General features: G+C 43.0%; 1 protein-coding gene across 1 annotated transcript in view; it reads left to right on the forward strand.

Annotated features, from left to right (window-relative positions):
• CABLES1 (Cdk5 and Abl enzyme substrate 1) overlaps positions 1–22965 on the forward strand; it is a 70749-nt gene that overhangs the window by 31246 nt on the left and 16538 nt on the right. Inside the window, exons 2-5 of the mRNA XM_015652524.1 lie at positions 2489–2560; positions 4844–4936; positions 11630–11707; positions 21540–21639. Of these exons, the coding sequence (XP_015508010.1) occupies positions 2489–2560; positions 4844–4936; positions 11630–11707; positions 21540–21639 (343 nt within the window). The remainder of the gene's footprint in view (positions 1–2488; positions 2561–4843; positions 4937–11629; positions 11708–21539; positions 21640–22965) is intronic.

A 22965-nucleotide genomic window follows, 5' to 3' on the forward strand; every position in this document is an offset into this window, starting at 1 on the left:
CCACTCCTTTGTGCAGACTCACTTGTCACGTAAGGTACCCAAAACACTACAAAATCAGTACTGGTGAAAATCGGTGCGAGGTCTTTCACACCAGGAGAGGTGGCAGTGATTCCCATCCAGCCTATGTGAGGTTAGCAAGCAGAAGTCAGGAGGCAGCATTCCTGGTGCCAGGTTTAAGAAGTTGAGACCAGTGAGGGAAGCCAGAGGACTCCAGCAGGCAGCTGGATGACCAGCTGGTGAAATGCAGTTGTGTGTGTTCCTGCCACCCAGCACATCTGCCTCAATGACAGATGCAAATGTACGATCTTCAAACCCGTGTCTGACAAACTATCATCAATGAAGTTGAGGATGGTGCATAACTTTGGGCAAGGAGACTCTTGGAAAAAGGCTTCAGTGGCAGCTGGAATATGCACCTGGTGCTGTACCAAGCACCTGGCATCTACAGCATGACTAATTTCATAAATTTAGTATGAAGAAGGTGGCGAGGTTGTACCGTTGTTTATCTCTCTTTGACTAACAACATGCCAAGTATGATTTTGGTGTTGTAACACCGCAAGATGGGAGCATGCCATTATTTGTGTTATTAAGCTAATGATGTATAAAGAGGTATTAAAAAGCCAACAGCTATCATCTGCCACCTCATCTACCAGTGGTGCTGGTAGTTGAAACTTCCAGCTTTTTCTTATGGATCAGTGAAACCGAAAAAGGAGGAGGAGCTCCTCCTGATCTGAATTTCTCCTAGTAAGAGCATTCCTGTGTCCTCTCTGACTGTGGATGGAGCTGTGGGAGCATCCATGGGTGCAAGGGACAGGTGTTTGGTCTCTTCTTGTCTATGCCAGCACATCCTGAAATGCAGATTTTTTATTTTTTTTTAGCATTTTGAAGGTGTATCCTATCTTGCACCAGATCTTCTAAAATCCTAGTTTAGACAAAGCCTGAGGAGATTTAGGTTTGCATATTTTTCCTAAGAGGATTATACTTCACACTTAATTGATCTAAAAATTGTTTGAAGGGTTTTCTACGATTTTCTAAGGACTAAAGAAAAAGCTGTGTGCACATTAAAATTGTCCTGACATGCGTTGTCAGTGAGAAAGTGATAGAAATTGGGTGTTTGAATCAACAACAAATGGAATGACTGGACCTCAGGGTTATTTTGGACTGAAAAACATTTTGGTAATCAGATTTGCAGCACGACTGCAGGAACAGTTGTAGCAGCACAACTGGAGGGGCAAGGGAATTGCAGGAAGGATTAGAAATTGCTTACACTGGCATCAGAGAAAAACAATTTATTGTGAAAATACAGCCCAGAAATGAATTAATGAGAACCTTTCCAAGCATATAGGAGTGTTCATGACATTCTTGAAACTCTTTGCTTGCAGGTGAAGGGAGTAAGGCAGCTCAGTGGGAATTGGGCAAGAAACAGTGATAGTCTTTGAGGACTTCTATCATTCCTACTTGTGAAGTCATTGGTGAAGTGCTCTGTGCCTCAGCCATGGCCCTGGGATCAATGGGTGCTGGCACAGCTCCTGCCAGCCAGGTGCTGGGGCACAGTGCCACAGCTTTGCTGGCTGCTGCAGCTGTTTTGACGCCCATCGACGACGGAGTAGTTTCAATGATTGCCAGCTTAATTTCTCTTTATGTGCCTGCGGGTGGGCCATGTCTTACACAGTCATTCTTGGTATTTACGGTGTTTTTTTGGAGGGTTGGGTGCAGTCCTGGTTTTGTGCTGCTGTCTGGGTGTTTGGAGGTTGTGCAGCAGTAATGGCTGCTAAAAGAAAGCCTGTACTGGGGCATCCCTGCCTGCTAGAACAGACAGAAAACCTGTAATGCTAAGATTTCCATAATTATTTCTTTGAAGGTAGAGGAAGGATGTGACTCAGACACATGAAAATGGTTTAAAGCAGAGCTTAGCTCACCTGTGCAGCTCATGGGGCTGGTCAGAGCTTCTGTTTAAACCGCTGCTTTATGAACAGTGTTGCTGGCACTATCATCTTTCATGTCACTTCAGACACTCCTGGCAGAGGTGATGAGATGGACATCATGGAGAAACAAGTGGCACTTGCTTGGTAGAAAGTGCAAGGGGCAAAGAGAAGTGTCCCCAGTGGCAGTGTGAAAGACAGGCAGTCTCTGTGAATCTATGTCTGCATTATTTTGTCAAAGCTCTGTACTTGTAGCACTGCCAACTGTACTGCAGCACATGTGGGACTGTGTTAGATAGGTGTTAAACCCTTGAAGGAAGGGGAGCACAAACTGAGGAGGAGCTGTTGCAAAGCTGCAACTTCTGCTCTGCTGTAGCAGCTTGTATGGAGTAAGTTGGCTTCTGGGTGGAATCAAATAGATTAAGATAAGCAGAATGGAACAAAATTTATTAATAACAAAAGGTATGGCTTGGCTAGTGAGGGGCGTGATCTTAACTGCATAACAGCTCTGAGGACTTTCTTGTGCCCTCTAATCAGCAGTGATGTTTTGTGTTCTGCTTTCTCCACAGACGTCGGCTGATCTCCCAGCGATCTTCTCTGGAGACTCTGGAGGACATTGAGGAAAACGCCCCACTGCGGAGGTCATTTTATTTACTCTCTCTCTCTCTCTGGCTTCTTGTCTGTAAAGCACGTGCATGGGCAGGCTTGCTGTCCCTCCTCATGTTGAAAAGTAGCTGGGTCTTCACATTAAGATATTCCTCACAGTGAGTGAAAGTGTTAAAACTCCACACGCCCTGCGAGGTGGCGGCTAATAGGAATTGCACATTCCCTAGCTTTAGGTCATTAAACAAAAAGGCAGTATTTAGATGAAATGTCAGGAATTAAAATGCCAGATTTGATTAATAGAAAAGTTTAGTTGGCACCAATACGAATGACTAGCCCCTAGTCAGTAGTACCCTAACATCTGTGGTACATTTAAAGAGTACGTAGAGATGGTTTACAACAGTAAGTTTTTGAAGGCTAGTATTTTTAATGAAGTTTTACTATTTATTCTCTCAGCACAAGCAAGCTTATTTTGGTTACCAGCATTACTGTCTGCGTGTTGGCTGGTAGGTTTGTGACTGCTACCCCACTAATAAATCTGCTCCCATCCTTGTCAATAGTGGCAGCTTCAGTGCGGTTTGATTTGTGCATCTGGGAGACCACAGCTTCCTTGTCTGGGGACCACAGTAATTAGTCGCTAGGCAATCCTCTGGGGTGATGGAAAATGGAGCAACTGCTTAACAGTTCAGGAACTGGCTGGTCAGTAATCTGACCGGTGCATGGAATGCTTCCAGGTCAGCTGTTCGGCAAGACGGCAGCCTAAGTTTGACAGCCTCTTTATCTTAGGACCTGTAATTCAGCTGGTTTATATTGGTGTTTAGCCTTGTTTATCCACATGCAGATTGGCTGTCTCTCCCTACCTCGAAGCAAAGAGTAGCAGAGGCTGTACCAATTGGCTTATTACCAAAGCTTGATTATTTTTACAAAGCTTACTGTTGAATGCTTACCAGCATGTTATGAATAGTTCCCATAAGTGATTCAAACATGTATAATTGGTAAAAGATATAAACAAAGTATGGTTCGCCAGGCAGCATTTTTACTTGCTAATTTGCAGAATTGGTGGTAGAATGTCTCTCTTGGTGCCATTTTCCTGTGGAGAAGCTAACAAGGCTAACTGCAATCAGAGGGTGAGGGAATCTTAAGGCCTTTACTAGCAGGAGAAAAGCAGAAGTGGCAGAGTGATGGGGTGCCCCTCTTGGGGTGTGCCCGTGCACCACGATGGCATTTGGGTACAGTGGTAGGGACTGGCATGGTGGCCTGTGGTTTCAGTCCAGCATAATGACCTCTTAGGTTTGAGAAGCTGCTGAACTCTGCCTGTGCTGGGGAGAAGATGGAAAAGATAGGTTAGGGAAGCTTAACACCAAGGGACTGTGCTGGTCCCATGCACCGGCAGAGGATGCTGGTCCTGTGGGTGCCAGGAGGATGCAGCAGCTGCAGTCCAGCCCTGGCTGTGCTGTGAGCACAGGACTCATCTCCAGTGTCTGGGAGTTCTGCCTCGCCCTGCAACAAAACAGCCCTGAGATGAAACAGAGAGCGCTTTCACATGCGCCGTGGTTTCAGCTGATTAGAAAGAGCAAGGGTGGAAGGCGAGGGGGGGGAGGATATTGCTGTTTGTCTCATCTCTCCTCCCTCTGGCAATTTCTTTCTGTAACTGCAATTTATAAAGCGTATTCAGATGTAAAATAGATTTAAGGCTCAATGTTTTGAAGAACGATCATTTTTTTTTTCCTGGGGTAGTTTATTTTATTTTCAGTTGTTTCATATACTGTCAGGAACATGAAAAGTAATATTGAGAGTTAAAATCAAATAGGAATTATCTTTGCAAATAGGAGATTTTAAATCTTTCTAAAATTAAAAGAAGAAAGAACTTCCCTCAATGGGTCCTTTATCAATAGCTGAGGAGCGTACAAAAGCGTGGGTGTTGGTGCAAGTGGGGAAAATTGCATATTTTCTAGGTTTTGGTTTAGTTTAATTTTTTTTCTTCTGAAAGCTTGAGCTAAGCTGTCATGGCAGATTACAGGAAGTTTTACTTTGCTGAGTTTTTTTATGAGTTTGTTTTTTGGTAGGTTTTTTTTGCATGAAGGGAGGGGGATGGTGCCTTTTTATTATTATTTTAAATATTATTTTTTGTTTGAGCTGTCGTGTTTCCAGACTTATTGTCTTTATTGTTCTTGCTGATTCCTAGCACAGGGTGACTTGAATCATTTGTCTCGTCTTTCCTTCCTGCTTTTGTGTAGACTTCTTGGCGGTACAGCAGGGAATTGAGAACTTTTTTTTTTCTCCTTCTCCCTCCCCTCCCTTGCAACTGATTTATTTTTCAGATGTCGGACACTCTCAGGATCACCCAGACCAAAGAACTTTAAGAAGGTTCATTTTATCAAGAACATGCGGCAACACGACACCAGAAACGGCAGGTACTGTGCATGCAAAGGCTGCTTCTGCAGAGGCAAGCCATGGGATGTGAGGGAAGGGGCAGGATCAGCATCCCCCTGCAAGAGCACAGCCACTGACACTCATCACATATCTCCTAATGGTCTTTCAAATGATCTCTGAGGGTGCAGGCTGCAGTGCATGCTTCATCCCCCAGGGAAGCACTTGTAAATAGAAGTGCTAGCCCTTGGATTTTAAGACCTTTGCCTCCTTAATACAAATAACCTGCATAAAAGGAAAATCTGTAATGCTGTTGGAGTAAACTAGGCATAATCTGGTTGCATTTCTTCAAGGGTGTTGCCACGTTTTAATTGTGAGAGTAGCACACATCTGAACCTGCCTGGACCAAGTTTAGCAATGGTTGAAGGATACTGTTAGTGGATACAGCGTGCTGGTAAATGCACAGCCAAGGATGGTCGTTGCAAGATGAGGCATGGGATCCTAGTTTCCATGGCAGATGCAGGCAGAGAGGCTTCCAGGGGATGTGTGAGAGGTGCACCTGTGTCTGCAGCATGCCCTGAACTGGGATGTGGACTGCCCAGGTTACAGCCATTGGCACTGGTGGGACCTGTACAGCAGCCACTGAGACCTGGCTTACTGCAAAGTAGTAATACCAAAGTGATGGTATTCCCATCAGCTGAAGGTGTATCCATCAGCAAAATGGGTTCTCTATTGTGCTACCATCCAGCACAGAAGTGAAACTGGCTCCTCCCTGCTTATTAAGGACATACTTGTCCTCTCTGATTTTTCCAAAAAACATTTCTCCATGTGCCTTATGATTTTTTTATTCTTGTTCTTCCAAATCGGAGTAGGTTTGAACTAGGCTGCCTGAATAGGTTGCATGTAGACTGAACTCTTCCAATGAGAGTTGATCCTTGCACATGCCTGTTCTCATAAAACTGCCATGGCTGAGAACCATTTATGCTCTGATGGACCAATTTGTGCCCATAGCCTTTGATTTCCATCAGACGTGGAACCACATCAGTAGAAATTCTAACATTGCATTGAAACACAGGTTTTATGAATTGAATTCTGATAGGTGTTACTTGGCTCAAGAAAAATTTTCTTCACTGTTGTTCTCACATACAATGCAGTGGAAGGTAGTAATTAACATAAATGTTGCACAAGGTGGCCCTGAGAGATTTTAGAAACAGCTTTTAGACCCAGCTTTTGTATCAAACAGTCACATGCAGAACTATTGACTTGACTATTGTCTGACTAGCCGCCGGTTATTGTCTTTATAACAAATACATGTGGAATCAAACTCTGAAAAGCAACCCTTTAATTTTAGTTCATTTTGTGTATAGGTAGATATATGCTCTGGGAATTTCTTACAGCCAAATAGACTTACAAGGTATTATGCAAATTCCACAGAGAACAATTTCTGAGATGTGTATATAAAATCTAGGCATAAACTTGATGGAAATAATACCTGCAGAAGAATGAATAAATATTTGATTTGTAAACTCCTTCTCCGTGTTTTGCAAAGAAATATTTGTAGGATATATGCAACATTTTATCTTAATTCAAAGATCAGTCATTATGTCTGACAATATAACTGAATATTTTTCTTGCTAAGAAAGCAGTGTGAAAGCTTCTGTCATTCAGCTGGCTTATCTTTATCAGCAGACACAGTTTTCCAGAAAATTTCCACAATCATAATGAAGATCTCTTTATCTGGAATACAAATACAATAAGAATGAGAGACACAGTTTGGGCAATAGTTTTCATCCTATGGTCATAGAGCCACAACGATACTAGCTAAAAATAAAATGCAGAGTTAACACTTTGTGTCACCCCTATATCTAGCAGTAAGTAATTTGAGTGTAGACTCTGTTTTTCCCAGGGGTCTGGATGTAGTCACTGGAGTAATAGGCATTTGGGATGAAAAGGACCACTAGAAATACATGTGGATCTGCTTTGTTTATTCATCCTAAAATCAACAATGATTCCAAGTACGTTAAGGTCTCCGAAGCTGTCATCCCCAGTTGCCTGTGACACAGAGGAGCACAGCTGTTGTAATGGATAGAAAACCCTCCTAGGGCTCCTTTCCATGTCTGAGACCTTGCCCCAGGTGGCTCATGCATGGCTATGCAGGTGTTGAGCTGGGCTGGAGTCGGGCTCTGAGAACCCCTGACCCTTTCTGTCACAGCATGCCAGTCTTTCACTTAAGAGGAGGAACCTAGCTTTGAAAATATCTACACCGAATATATTTTTGGGTGGTGAATTTGATGACCGGGCTTTAAAATAGCCAGCACTTTCAGAAATTGTTTCATTGGCTTGTGACTGTGTCACAGCAAAGAAAACTGCAGTGTGAGTGATAGCTCAGGGCTCCTCTCTCCAGTAGCTGCCCTTCTTTGCATCTCTCAACCTGTAAGGTGATGTGTCCTTGTCCTGTGGCTGTGAGAGCTCTTCCCCTCTCAGCCTCAGGGATGACATGTGTTGTGCAATGATGCTCTGTGTCCAGCCTTTGGCAGTCCTGCGGCAAGGCAGGGCCTGCTGTGGTTAAAATAAGAGTTCAGCTATTTAGCATGGAGAAAAAGCTCATACAGAAAAAATACACAGACTGGAGCTTAATCAGCAAGTCCTTGTATTGCTTCCTGTTGATAGTTCTGATCACTGGTTAAACCAGTTTCTTTGGATTTCTAGGTCGTAGCTTTTTAAAGGAGTTAGAGAATTAGAAAAGCAGCCTTTTAAAACAGCACAAAATAAATTTTATCATTTAAAGACAAATCAACCCTGTCATGTCATACAAACTAGCACAGGTAGCCACCAGCATATGGTTTTACCTGCTTTATTCAGCAGGTTTATTGGTGATATCCTCCATAAACACTGAAGCAGAGGATTAGTAAAAATGAGCCGCCAAAACAGCAAACTGAGCCAGCTGAACAAACAGCTACTGGTGAGAATGGGACAAGAACAAGTCTAGAATTATTGTATATAGCAGGTGTAAAAAGCAGTAAAACAACGTTCCTCTCCCATCCCCATGCCATTGCTTTCTCAGGTGTTTTTGTTAGCAAACATATCTAAGGGAATGCCATCATGAAATGTCTCTTTTGCTGCTCTCTTAATTGCACAGACATGCAGACTAGGAGGTTTGGCAGCACTCTCAAGATTCATAACTCTCAGCCACCTTCTAATCACTCTTGAGCTTCTGAGACTCCAAAATGAAGGCTGCTGCCCTGACAGCATCCGTGGTTTGTGTGTTCACCTTTGTGTGCAGGGCAACAGAGCCCCAGCAGTCAAAAGTCATCAATCATGAATGAGAAAAGAGGCTGTGGTATTCCACTTGTGGATGGTATATATATAATGTATATCACATTGCCTGATGGCAGCCGTTTGGTCCAACACAATCAAACCTAGACAGATGCTAGGAAAAGCAGACATTATTTTTCAAGTCTAACAAATTACTGATTCTGTTGAGAGCTTCATGCTCATTAAGGTCTTTTGCAATATACACTTCATAAAGAAATTGAAGGATTAGCTTTTATAGCCTTTGCACATTCTCTTGCAAAATAACTGTTGCTCTGAACTATAGTAATTAGTACAACTTTTTTGTGAAATGTGAGAATTAAAGAATGAAAACCTTTTTGTGAAATGGTTTTAAACATGTCTAGGTGGCACAGTTGGAACCAAGGCATGTAAACACTCTCACACAGCTTCTGAGATAGCTCCTTCAGAGGTGTGCAGATGCCCTTTGTTAAAGAGTTGAAGTCCAGGAAAATACTTCTCTTCCATAAGCAATAATTTGATTTTATTGAACAGCAATGGACTTCCACTACAACTTCTTTTCCAAAGTATAGTTTGTGGCAAGTTTCTGAACTTTCTGCCCCAACAAACCATTTCAGGCTTTCAGAATTTTTTTTGCTTCCATGCGTGTCATCATACCTGTACATAAAATGCCATTTTATCCCTCTGTGATGAGTATCTGACCACTGCTTTCCCTGCTTCCTTTCCAGTCCAGCTCCTAAAGCTGTTTTGCATCACTCTCCCTCAGCAGCTTTGCAGATGAGGTTTTGTGGTGTCCTGGCAGTGGAGGCTGTGGGCTTCTCTCATGCTCTGCCTGGGAGATCTTTGTGTAAAGAGGGTCTGCTGGTTTATGGAAAGAGACGCAGTACTTGGGTCCCAAGGGAAAGAAATCTGAAAAAAATAGAGGCTGGGCTGGTGCTTTTTATTTCCTTTCTTGTCTGATTCCTCCTGATACACACAGTTCTGTGGTGACTTCCTACTGTTGTCTTTGCTTGTGGACATGGAAGCACCAGTTTGTTTTTCTTTTAAGTATTAAGAGTTGAGAGGTATTTTTAGGGAGGTGTAGGGCGTTGGTGGAAGAGCTGTATTTCCAGAAGCAGCCAGAGGGAGGGGGATAATATGCTTAGTGGGTACTGTGGTTTTCCGAATTCAAAGATGCTTTCTGATGTCAGCCTCAAAACCTGTGCCAAGTTTCATACATCAGCAAACAAGGCTTCCAGTGAACAAGCAAGCTGTTGTGAGTAGCAACCATTCAGCAGTAAGCAGTGGCAAGCACAAAATTAATCATATGCCAGGGTTTTTTTGCTTGTGGATTGCTGTTCTCAAATGGGAAGAATTATTCCTCCCTGCTCTGTAGCTCACTGCTGCACCATGAGACAATCTTGTAGGGTCTGAGACATTTCCCTTAGGTAAGGAATGTTACAGCATTCAGACAACAACGAAATTGTACTTCATCTGCTGCAAGAGAACTTCCTAAAGCTGTATGTGTGTTTACTATTAGAAACCCTTCTTCATTAAAGGGTAAATCCCTCTTTGCTTTCAAACAGGCTTTTAAGGAAGGAAATAGGATTGCTATAACGGAGTAATCCAGGAGAAGGAAAATCGATCATTCTGCATTTTTCCAAGGATTATGTGCAGCAGCTCTCTTGGGGAGCTAAACCTTTTCCAAGAACGATGACTAAGCTGGTCCCTTAAGGGAACAGTGTTCTAATAACAGCATAACTGCAATGAGATTCATAGGTGTGTGTGCTGGTTTTCAAAGAACAAAAGAGTTTGCTAGGGTTTGTTGCCCAGCTTTGACCAGTGCGGGACAAAGGATGAAAAATTCAGGTTAAATCCTCACACACAGATCTGTGGGACACAGTGTCAGAAAAATCAGTGTTGGAGAGCAGAGCAAGGAAGTACAGTAGACCTGACAGCCAACGTAGTGGTAGGTCCCAGCATTTTCACCACAAGTGGAGACTTTTAGAAAGGTAAAATGTCAGTAAATTCTAACACTAATCAGGTCAGAAAACATCACAAATTGCTGTCACTGTGTCTTTGAGGAGCTCAGCATGGTGCAGCCTGTCAGCCAACTTTAGAGGGAAGAAGGGTCGGTTCTACAATACTACAATTCTCGGTGTTGTGAAGGCAATAAAGAAAAAGGGTATATTTGTAAGCAGTTACTTATTGGCATTTTATATCTTACTTCTTGACCAAGCTTCTCTTGGCTTCTTGCAAGTCTGCATCTCCCAAATCTTTATTAATGTAGCTACTGGCATTCCACTCTGTTTTATGGGAAGCAGGTCTTGACTTCAAGGTGGTTTTGATATTGCTTGATATGTCATAGTCTGATGGCTGAAGGCAACAGTGTGGCTGTGTAACAGACAGAGGTGGCTCCAAGTTATTTGATTTAAAGGAAATGAGCTCTGTCTGAGCTGAAACCAGGACAGTATCACACAGTGACTTTGCAGATGTTGCAGAGATTTGGAGACTGGTTAGAAATACAAGGCATTTGCTCTGAGAGTGTCCTGGATTCTGAGATAAGCTCTCTGCAGGCAGATGATGAATGATTTCATGCAGCCAAATCTTGGCTAACTGCCTATGAGGAGCAAAGGCAAGCCATGCTTGGAGGAGGAGGGATTCAGCCCTGACAAGTGACTGAGACAGATGTGGCAGGGAGTTGTGGATCGGTTACGACTGAGTGTCAATGGAATATCATAACCAAGAGGGCTAGTGTGATTATTGAGCCCAGAGGCTGGCAGAGTGTCGTGGCTGGACACTGATCCTAAAGGTAAGACTGGAAGATGTGCAGCTTCTGAGGTCAGGGATAATTCCTGGAGACCAAGAAAGGTGATGGGGCAAAACTGGAGAAGACTCAAGGAAGAAGCTTGCAAACAGTGAAAGGATCTGAAAACTTAGGCAAACCTAGCCTGATGGATGGATGAATTCTTGTTTCAGGAGCAAGAAGCTGATAACCAAGGGATACCTTTGATTTAGCAGAGGAAGGTCACAACCAGCAGCCAGAGTGTGTATCAGTGGTAATTGCTGGTGTGTATCACCAAGGTTGCTGCTGGGTTTGTTTGTTGAGTTTCAGCCATTGTAGTGAGTTGACAGAATGGTCCCGTGCCTCTGTGGGTGGACTTCTTTCGCTAGGAAAGCATCTGTCCTGGATTCCAAGTCACATATTCAAGATAGTCTTCCTAGAAAGCCTGTAGAGGGGGCTCTGCTACTCATTCACTGCTCATTTCCTGCAGCACAGGCTTCAGCACTTCTGTAAAGACTCCATAGCACAATATCTGTGAGATGTAAAAGAGGACGGAGAAATCGTCCATTATGCAAGTTTTATGATTGCAAATTCCTCAATGGTAACATCTATTGCTTTGCTTATTGTGGTGGGATTTTTAAATTTTAGTCTTTGATTTCTTTTATTTTCTTTTATATTTTAGAATAGTCCTTATCAGCAGCAGAAGATCCTTCTGTAGCATATTTTCAGTGCTGCCATATCGAGACTGTACCCAAGTCGGGTATGTATATTTATACATGTACTGCATAGTCTTTCTGGGCCTGCATGTAGACCTGATAACAGACAACAGCATGATGGAGGATAATGCTTTTACATGTCTGCTCTGAGAAGAGATAAATGCTCTTAGGTGTATTTGCTTTGTGGACCATTACCAGGTTAAAACTACAGCTCTCAGTTCCCCACTTTATTTATATGTATTGTGGTATCTATGATTATTAAGCTGGAGAAAACTACCCCCATGAAATCAATGTTCTTGAAAAAATACACTTTTTTATTGTTTCTTCTGGCTTCACTCATCTTTGACAAAACAATTATTCTAGACAGCACAACTTTGATTGTATAAGCCATCTTGTCTTTCTCTTTCTTCCATGCAATCATGATATATCATGATGTATCTAGAATTCTACAATTATAAAGAAATACTTGGATTTTAGTAGAATACTTTTTTATTTAATACTTTTAGTCACTGGTCAAATCATTCAGTCAGTGAAAACATTATTTTGGCCATGATATTATACAGGTTCACAGCTGTCGGTGCAGCTGCCTCACATCCCTGACATTCTGAGACACTGTAACTCTGATAGAGAAGTTACTTTGGAACAAAGTAGTTCTCCAAAGACTGAGAAAACACTTAGCTCTGAAACCACAGAAGTGGAAGAAACTGGATTTGGCTGGAAGATGTGGCCTGGCAGGCTCTGATGGGCCTTTAGAGGTGCAGTGCAAGGCTGGGATCAGCAGTGCTGGTGGGCAGCAGCTCTGTGACCCTGGGACAGGGGGGGAAACCATGGCCACTTGTCAGAGACCTGAGAAGTCCTTGTGGTTGACTTAGGGACTGCAGAGCACAAAATGCATGGGAAATAGTGATTTAATACACTGAGGGGGGTTTGAAAGACCCCCAAATCATCTGCAGTCAAATCTATCCAATGTATAAAAGATAAATTTGGCTCGTACTTTCCAGCCATCAATTTAGTTCTGGAGAATGATTTGTCACAATTTCCTTGTGCACCAGTAATTCAAAACAAAGAGAGATTATTTTTAATGTGCAAAGGAAAGGAAGCACCTTTGTCAGAGGGTTGACTCTGTCTGCTCTCTCTTACAGTAAATTTTTTCCTTTAATTAAGCTGTGATGACACATCAGGCAAATTCTTGACAGACTGGCACATTTTTTCTTTGTTCTTGAGTACACTGTCATTCTTTTATGGTCATCATCCTGTGGAAAATGGCTCTTTATTGAAAATTGAACATATTTTGAAATTCTGATGACTGGTTATACCTTCTAAATTACAGCAGTAATGAGCCCAGCTGCAAAACTAAATATTATTTCAGCATGTCATGTCTTGTACTGTGCTTGCACAGCAAGAAGGGCATGGGATGAGAAGGTAGCAAGTGCCAGTACAAAACAATCCAACCCTGTTCCCTTGGCTAAAAAGCCAAGATTTTAAAAAATGCCCTCTGTCTTTCTTCCAGAGCATCAGAGGAAGAGAGAAACAATTCAGTGGCACCTCCTTCCAGGAACAGCTGGTGCAAAGAACAGATGAGGCAGTATAGCATAAACTATAGCCACTCTGTTCAGGCTGCTCAGAGCTTGCTTGCTTGCACATTTTGGATGTGAAGTAGGAGGGGGTAGAGACACTGGATATTCTCTTATGAAGTACTGTAATGACAGCATCCTTTAGCTTTGCTTTCTCTGAATCCCTGGATGTCTGTCCCCAGGTAAGATGTCCCAGCTGGTTTGTGTTCTGCAAATATCACTGAACAGTAAATGGAAAGAAGCAGGTCATTGCTGGGAGCCATGAACACATCTGAAATTTGAACTGGAGAAAGCTCTGACAGGAGTGGGAGAGTAGGATGGATGAGCAGGCAGGAGGAACTGTTCTGTGTGAGAGGAGCAAGCACATAGTGCAGCTGCTGCTGCTTCTCCACCTCTGCTCCAGCTCACAGGCACTGTGGCCAGTGAGGAAACCTCCAGGCACAGCTGTTTTGTGGAGGCTGCCAGCCAGTGTTGTACTCGAGGCAGTGCAGAAGAGCTGTACTCTACCAAGGATGGTAGATACAGTGTGCAGGAACAGATCCATTATAAAAACATGGCAAAAGGCACTTTCTGAAGTCACTCCATGTACCTGTACCTGTCCTGTGTGGATGGGGCAGCACGAGGTGTGAGAAGTGTTCTCTAGACTGTGGTCCTCCCTTGCCTGCCCTCCATGCAGAGATCAAACTACAACAGCAAGAACCCTCCCCAAAAACCTCCAAACCATGTTTTTAAGTGGTTGTGCCAATACAAATGGAGGTCTGGGGAGAGAGCCATAGTTCTACCTGAGGGGATGAAGTTTGAGGTGCCCCTGGAATAAGTTTCCTAAATGCTTACTTTTCTTCCTCTATCTAGACAAGCAGAGCAAGTGAGAGCAGATTTAGCCAGGTGAAAACTGTGTGAGGAAAGCTTCACTGCAAGTCAGGAGCTGAAGGAGGTGCTGAGCATCTTGCCTGCTGGCATTCCTTGCCCCACAGTATCTCTTGATGTTACAGCCCAAAGTCATCAGACCCTAGGCAGGGTTTAGTGGTAGCTAAGGGGAGGGATGCAGTGATGTGAAAACACTTGTAGCAGCCTTATTGCCTCTGTTCTTAATTTAACAGACACAGAGGAAGATTGTCCGAATGTTTGGCTTTATGACAAAGTCATTGTGTGATGCACAGGTTAGAGATAAGTGCTAGTACTGCAGGTTTGGCTTATGCAGTTGCCTCTCATTTTTCAATGCACTGGAAACATTAATGGATAAAGGGTTCCTCTTTCTTCTCTAATATCTACTTTGTGAACAGTGTTGAAATTGCCTCAGTATCCAATTCATACCTTCCTTGCCACAGATAAGCATTAATCCCCATCTAGTTCTGTAGATGGGCAGAAAATTGCAGGTGTTGACTTCTCATTTTTATCAGAGGTGCACCTTATGCATCCCCTGAGCTACTGTGGCACACACCTCCTCTGTCAGAGGCTGGTTGTCACTGTGGAAGCTCACAGCAAACAGAGTTGAGCCTCGATACTGTTCCACTTCCAGGGCAGGGGAAGGTGCCTCAGGTCAGCAGCAGGTAGCTGTCCTACCTCATACACCCTCAGCACAGGCAATTCACCCACATGCTGACCTGCTCTGGGCCCTCAGAGGGGATTTGTGTCATGGCAAACCAAAGAGTGAAGCCATTTGCAGATGGATTAAATAAGACTTGAAGGAATTATTCATTTGGAGATGGGCTCCAGATGGTTTGAGGTGAATTGGATTTCAGCCCTTTGAGACCGGAGACAGGGATCAGACACAGCAGATATTATCCTTTTAGCCATTAGGCAGGTCATGCTCCGGACACTCGAGTCCCTAAAGAGGAGCTGTTACAGCCAGACTCTCTTGGAACGTTCCTGAAGGTTTCTGACCACCCCACTCCCCAGTGTGGTGTGTGCAAGGGTGCTCTGTGGACCCACCACATGGCCCAAGCCAGGATGGAGAAGAACCAGGTTCAACTCTGGCTATCCTGGAAAAAGCAGATATCCTGGCCAGGGGAGAAGGGAGCCTATTCTCCATTGCTTGCCTGTTCATGAAGCTTCTCCAGGCACTGCTTCTCCATCAGCTTCCAAGGAGATGGTACAACTCTGGTGGTGCTCACAGATGTTATTGAAGTTGCTCCATGTGGCCAGCAGGACATGGTAGCCTGCAAAAATGGCTGTGTATGCTTGCAGCCAAGTGAGAGCAATCCATTCCTCAATAGTATAGCCTAAGCAATTTCAAAAAAGGACAATGGCAGTGTTTGTCTGTCACTGTTAGAAATGTTATAAAGGAGGAAGAAGGTACCATGTTGTTTTTCACCCCAAGAATAAAAGGTTTTGCAATTGGTTGGGTTTACTGTTCTGATGTGTGGTTTGTTTTTTATCTTTGGCACACAGCATTGTGCTTCATGATTTAAAAACATGTTTTGGAGAAGGTGCTTTTTAAGCTTGATTTTATCAATGGCAATAGCATCCACAGATTGAAATCATACCTATTCTGATGATATTTTTTTGTGATGTTGTAAGAACTCTTTTAAGAGCTTAGTTCTGTGAAGTCCTGGCCAGAAGATGAATCTGGAGGACCTGGGGAGGAGGAGAGCTGGCAGAAAGACACAAATGCAGCACTGCAGCCTGATTAGTCTTACATGGAGCACTCAGACCTGGGCTTGCAGTGACTGACTGACAGCAGGGCTGGAGGTGATGAGCTACAGGACAGAAAACTCAGAGCATCAGATAATGCACATCCTTATACAGATGGCAAATTCACCTTATCTTTTATTCTTTGTGGCATTGAATTCATTAAGCGGTTACCTGCAGCAGGAATAGCTGCTGAATATTGCTGTCTTGACAAAAATACAGGTATTCATCTGATGGAACTTGCCTCCAGCTAAAGGAAATAATGCAGTATGAGTAATCAAATGGATTGAAGCCCAGGAAACAGACCGTTCTTCTGAAGTAAAGCAGCAGGTCACTAGATAAAAAGAATTTGTGTCCTTCTCAGAAATGCTACTAACCCGCTTCATCCTGTTTCTAAAGATAAGTCACTGCTGAATTTAGCTTTGAATTTAACTAAATGCTGCCCAGAGCAATAATATTGATGCCAAGTGATGCCAAGAGCAAGAGGTTTTCAATGCCATCACCCCAAATGATTTCTAACCAAAATGATCAATTAGTCCACAGACTTGGCATTCCCAACAGCCTTCTTTACCTAAGCTCTGCAATCTTTGTTCATATTTAGTGTTTAAACTGAGTAAGAAAGTCAAATGCAAAATGAGGCGAAAAGAAGGACTCGTGTGGTTGTCTTGCTGCCATCAGTTATTTGGCAGGTTAGTGAGTGTGGAAAAGAGGGCAATATTTACAGGAGAAATGAGAGCATCTAAATTGCCATATGGATAGTAGCAATAAGCAGACAGCAAAGCAGGATACTCTGTTACATCCTTCAGATTTGTTACCAAGTTCCATGCTGTTCTTCCCCAACAGATTTTGTATGCAAGGCAGTTTTGATTAAGTCATCAATCTTCAATGCTTTTCCTGAGCATTTATCATTCTGTAGGCCTGGGGAAGAACAACTATTTGTTTTTAGCCTGTGACAGGGAAACTGAAATATCCCTGCATTTCTTTACCATTGCCCATTTTCCCTGCTTCTCAGAAATTGAACAAAAAATGAAACCAAGTGCATATTAGCTTTACAGAAAGACACATAAATCTGAAGCTTTTTTTCTCACAAAAGGACATTTCAAAACTGATCATCTCATATAAGATTTTTATAGAGCCAGCATTGCTCATTCCTGTGAGCTGATCTGTTCTCTTAGATTGAAATTGACCCATGAATCTCCAAAAGCTAGTAAGTTTAAATTTTGAACTTTTACTCTGTGTTGGGCAGAACATCAGGAAAAGAGTTAGCATGCTGACAGCTAAACATCTTTGGAGAGAGAAAAAGAAGGTTGGCCCATTAGAGACATCTTTCCAGGAGTTTTTTCGCTCCTTCTGCCTGTAAATTGCAGCTGAAGTTGTTCTGGCAACACTAATGGCATTAGGATCTGAAAGCTCTTGATCAATTACAGCACGCAGTCTCAGGCAGCGGGAGATCTGCTGCTGGTCTGACTGGCAGTGCATCTTTTCCAGGGCTGTCACTGTCCTTGTCTCAATAAACAGAGATGATAAGTAGAAATTATTTACACTGACAGATGAGAATGGCATCTTTTCTTGATGTCTCATGAACCTCCTTTGCTTTTAGAATAAATCTTAGCAGTGGGGGGGAATAGCTAAGCATAAAATTCAGGCACAGAAGGCTGACATCTCTAAACAACAATTATCAGATTCCTTTCTGCAACAAGCAGAAGGCTTTTTCATGCATCTAGAAGTCTGTTTAATATTTCATGGACTCCTAAATTATTCACAGGTTAGAGTGCTCAACTGTTTCTGTCATTTAAAGAGCAAGTGCCCAGCAGGAGTGTTGCATGGGACTTTGTAGATCACGTCAAAGCATAACATTTGGTTCGTTAAAGAAGTGTTATACTTCCAAAGGTAACAGCATCCAGTTTATACTCTGTTAATCCTGGCCTGGCTAATAAAAGACATGATGAGATTGCTTGTTTTGATCCTTATCTATCTGCTCAGTAAAACTTTTCACCATCTGACAACGAATCTGGGATCCCATGTCACCTGGTATGGTTCCAAGAAAATCTGTGAACTCTGTTAGATGGAGAAACTTTCTCTTTTTTTCTTGCTAAGGAAACTACCCAGTCTGACTGCTCAAGAGACTGCTGGTCACATTCCAATGCCAGAGACTTTCACTGCTGGGTTTGAAGCCACTTCCCGGTGGGTGGCTCCAGTGACCCGATGGGTCCCCACTTGACTCCTCACACAGCCCATTCAGACCAGATTTCCTCACTGGCCCCAGGTTTCCCATGGCAAAGTCTCAGATCTCTGTTCCATAAAGCCATTTATTCACAGTGCAGTACCACAGAAACAGCCCGAGCTGGTGCCTTGAGGAGGATCCCCAGCCAAGGAACCCCATGGCTTTTATATCTTCTCAGTCTCCAGAAATCTTCTCTTCCTCCCAAGTCTTTGGCTCCTGCCCCCTCCCTATGTCCATCCACCTTGCTGGCTCACTGGTTTTTGTCTCCTTTGTTATCCAAAAGGCCACAAATCCTGGATCCCTCAGTGTTTCCCAGTGTTCATTCACCTGGCTGGTGTCACCCACCATCATGCCCTGTGTTATCCCAAAGGCTGGCAGCTCATGGCCTCTCTTCTCAGGCTCCTGCCCAGAGCTCTGCACTCCCATCTGCACCTCAGTCTGCAGCTTGTGAGCCTGGCTACTTGTACCCATGTATTCCTCGACATTCTGCAGTCATGGATAACTGAGACAATATATTCAGTTCTGTGGGTAGTTTCTAACACTGCTCAGTCTTCCAGAAATGATATCCATGAATAGAATATCTAGAGCTTGACATTGATGTAAATCAGGGTAATTCCCCAAACTTTGTCAGAAACTGAGATCTAGGTTTTTGCCTCCTAAGTAAATGTTATCCCTGATCTTCTCATTTTCTCAAGCTTTCCCTGCTCAAATGAAGTGAAGGTGGTAAAATAAGTTCCTATGGTTTATTTTTGGTTTTGAGTGTCTGCTTGAATTCCTTGAAGTTTCTTAAAAAGCACTTTTGGAAATAAAGCAGGAAAATCAAAACTGAGGATGAGGAGGAAGGAAGCTTTCTTTACTTACATGCCTCTTTGGCCAGGACTGTTGTTCCTTCTCTGTATTTTCTAAGCACCATTTACAACTAGATAGTGGTTTGTGCAGTTCCTCAGTCCAATTGGTAATTTATATAACTTAAACACAGTGAAAGCTTGGTTTGTTTTTTCTATGAAGTACCTGTCCTCCGTATGCTCCTGCTTTGTGGGACCCCTTGACCCTGGTGCCATGTAAGGATGTGTCCTAAAGAACCTGGTGCCAGTGGATGGCCACACTGGGGCAGTGGCTGTACCCAAACAGCCATCCTGACCCTTCCCCAGGCACAACTCACCCATTTGGAGAGGTCTAAGGGAAAGCATCCCCCAGACCTTTCCTAGTTGTTCTTGGGGTGTTGGGGCTGTGTGGAGGAAGCAGCTGTGCTGTGTGGGGCTCCCCCCAGCAGTGGGCTGACAGCCTTTGGGCTTGCTCTCCCAGCAAGAGCTTTGCCAAGACCTTATTGAGCTCTTCATCTTTAATAGGAGTCAGAGAAAAAAAATAAAGGTTTGTAGTGCAAAAAAATTTATTTTTTGCTGTTTCAGCTTGCTCTTGATCACACTGATAGGGAGCTCAAAAAGGATACAGTAAAGTTTCTTAGGAATTCCTTATGAGGTGTTAACCAAGATCTTTTACAAGAGAGAGGAGGATGTGTATAAGCCAGGATGAGCCTTTCCATTTATATGCTCATAAGAAACTGCACATTGTTTAGTACTGATTTTCCTCAAGAGAGAACATTTAATTCTCTGTTTTATGGGCAGATTTCTCTCCAAACAGTAACACTTTATTACTCCATTTTACAACACAAGCAGTCATATATTTTCTAGAAACAAAGAGCATATGTGGAGAAGGGGAACACTCCAAGCAGATTTGCAAAACAAGCAGAATTACTGCAGTGTTATTCACAGGGTCTTGAAACGAGAACCCTCTTCAGAAATATCAGAAAGATGTGGAAATGGAGGCATTAGTGTCCATCGATCTTCAGCTGATGTCCAGGAATCATTCCTGTGTGTGCTCACACTTGCCAGCTGACCCTGCTCCCTGCTTCAAAGCACTGACTTCTTTCCAGTCGTCAGAGCTGCCTTTTATTTTTTAAAGCTGCTGTGCTGACTCTTCAAAGGGTGATGGATTTCCATTTGATGAGTGGCAGAGTTATCTATCCATGTCTGTTAATTACATGGAAAAATTTCTCCATGACGTGTTTTCAGAGTTGTAACAGCATTATTTCTTGCTCTGTGCCTATAAGGTCTTGAATGGAAAGAAGGTACACTGTTCTGATTTCAGGTAGTTAGATATTTGTTTTCATTTTGGGGTTCAGGAGCTTCCTCAGGCTGTGTGTTTGTTTCATAGATAAGACCTGCTGAAATAGTTACAATTTGGCATTTATCTCTCTGAGAAGTAGTTCCCTTAAGCACTTTCTGTGCAGGAGCAGAGAGGCTAATACCATGCTTCTGACTGAGAGTTATTTTTACAAAATTATTAGTCCAACCCTCAGTAACATGATACCAGGAAACAAGAATGATAATATGACACTGTGCTAAGTGAACTCCAATCAAGAAACTAAGAGGACTTTGTTGGGATTAGAAACTCGATACAGTCTTTTCCTTTGTCACTGAAGTATGTTTTCCAGAAGATAGATGTGTTGGATTTTTCCAGCAGTGAGGTACATAACTTACTGGGGACTCAGGATAGCCTGAGAAATAAAATGCATGATAGGCTGGAGAGGAAAGAAAAGGAAAGAGGGTGTATTGTATGTCACAGCAGGCTGTGACTGGGTGCAGAGCCTGCAGGGCTTCTCCTGGCCTCCATCAGCATCTGTCCCACACAGTTTTGAGCGCACACTTGGATCCCAGCAGCAATCAGCCAGGAAAATATCGCAGGATAAATATTATGGAGTTTATACAGCTGTCATTTGTGAGGCACGGATTTGCTCCTACTCTTTTTTACCTCTGCTCACATTTTGATCATGAGGCTAAAGCATGAGATACAGCCTGCTTGTCTCAGGCATCTCATTTATCTCCAAATGGAAGATGCCGGGTGGGTCAGTCCTTCTAAAGTAGATCCCCATATTTCCGTGCTAGGGTCATGGAAAACTGGCTTTCTCCTGTCAGCCTCCAGCTGAAGAGTCACTGGGCTTTGGCCACTCTCCTGTGAATCCTTCCTGGAATCTTGCACAGGAATTTATCTGTTTCACATAGAGGAACATGTGTGTGTGGTCTGGGAACATCTGTCTGCCGGATGCATGGCAGTCAAGTGTTCAGGCTGGATTGTTGTATCTCACCTGAAGTGTACATGACTTCCAGTTCCTCCCCAGTGCCAGCTTCTGTCAGAGGTACCCAGAGATGGGGAACCTTGCTCTGCACTGTAGGCTGGGGTGTGAGCTGCAACTGTGAGCAAACTGGGGGTTTTTCTCTATAAAGTGTTTTAGACAACACAAGTGCTTCCCATAGGAAAAGTTGTCTGGTCTGTGCTTTGCATTGGCATGTCTGGATTCATGTTGCACCTAATTTCAGCATTTGGTGGTGGGAGGTGAAAAAGGCACGTGTATTAAGGGCTGTTTCTACTCTTCTTTCTGCTTCCCAGGGATATGAAGCTGGATGGTGGACGCCAGTGCCATTCTACTGGAGTGTGCCTGAAAGAGATAATTGGTCTTGAAGGTGTGGAGCTCGGAGCAGATGGGAAGGTGGGGATGCTTCAGTTCCTACTCCCTCAGATTTTATGTTATAAGGGGGAAAACTGGCTTAACTAATAACAAGCGCAAACATAACATGTAGTGTAACACAGTAGTTAAAGCACAGTATGTGCAACTGTAAATAAACTTAGCAGAAATTCATGAGGACTGTCCAAGCTGTCAACACAGACAACTCTGTATCCTTGAAGAAATTTGCCTCTGGCAATATCTGAGTGTGCAAAGCATTACTGAATTACACAGCCTTCCCCTGGCTGTAGCAGGAGTTATCACTGCAGGGTATATTGTCAGGAGCTTGAGAATAATTTCTGGTGAGAGTTGTAGCTGTAATTCTGTTTGCTTTCAATTGTATTTAATAACATTTTGCTTAATATTTTTCCAGAGAGCAGAAAGACAGTGGCACAAATTTGATGAGTCTTTCAAAATCCAGGACCTCATTCATTTGAATAGAATAAGCAAATATGAATCTTTAGGGAAGTGATCGATTTTAAAGAAAAATGTAGAGGAGAAATGGTTTTAATCATAGAAGAAAATATTTCTTCCTGAAAGCCTGATTTACTTTCCACAGTTCAGTTTTACTCAGTCTGCTGTCATATATGGATTTAAAGGCCCTGGGTCAATGCTGCTACACATGTTGTGCTCACCTAACCAGGTGTCAGGCCAGACCACAGGCTGTAAATTTTTGAGGACAATCTGTCTGCTTATAAATAATGAAAGCTCACATGTTTTATTTGATACCTGTTCTGACCTCCTCATAAACCAGTCTAGAGTCTCAAACTCATTTTTTTTTTCTTCAATGCAATGTTATTGTTGGAAAATGAGCCAACGAGAAGCAAGGCATAGCTTTTTCTTGGCCAGGGGTACAGGCAGAGAATCAATGCACTCTAAAAATAATTTTGTCACAAGTTACTCATTCACACTTAGTCCATGTTGGGGGGGCTAGTAAATGATCTCCCACAACCATTGCTGTGAACTGGAGCTCACTTATTACATCAATAAGACTCTGCCAGACAAAGTCCTGAGAAAGAAAAATAGAGGAGAAGGTGCTTCAGTTTAGCAACATTTAAGTGATTTGCCTCTGGCAGCTGTGTGCTGAGGGACCCATATGGATGATGTTAGTTCAGTAAAGAAGCTGCTGAAATGTGAAACAGAGAAGGCCCACCGGAAAAAACCTGACCAAACTGATATATTTTTATATCTGACCCTTGAGCAGGATTTTGTAAATCCAGTGTATTAGAGCTTGTGTGTATGTGTGTTTTGCTGAAGAATTAATGCCTTTGCAAAAGCATTTTTTGCATGGATAAACTGACTGCACTGAAG

Source organism: Parus major, chromosome 2 (genome assembly GCF_001522545.3).
Source record: "Parus major isolate Abel chromosome 2, Parus_major1.1, whole genome shotgun sequence".
In the NCBI taxonomy this organism is placed as follows: Eukaryota; Metazoa; Chordata; class Aves; order Passeriformes; family Paridae; genus Parus; species Parus major.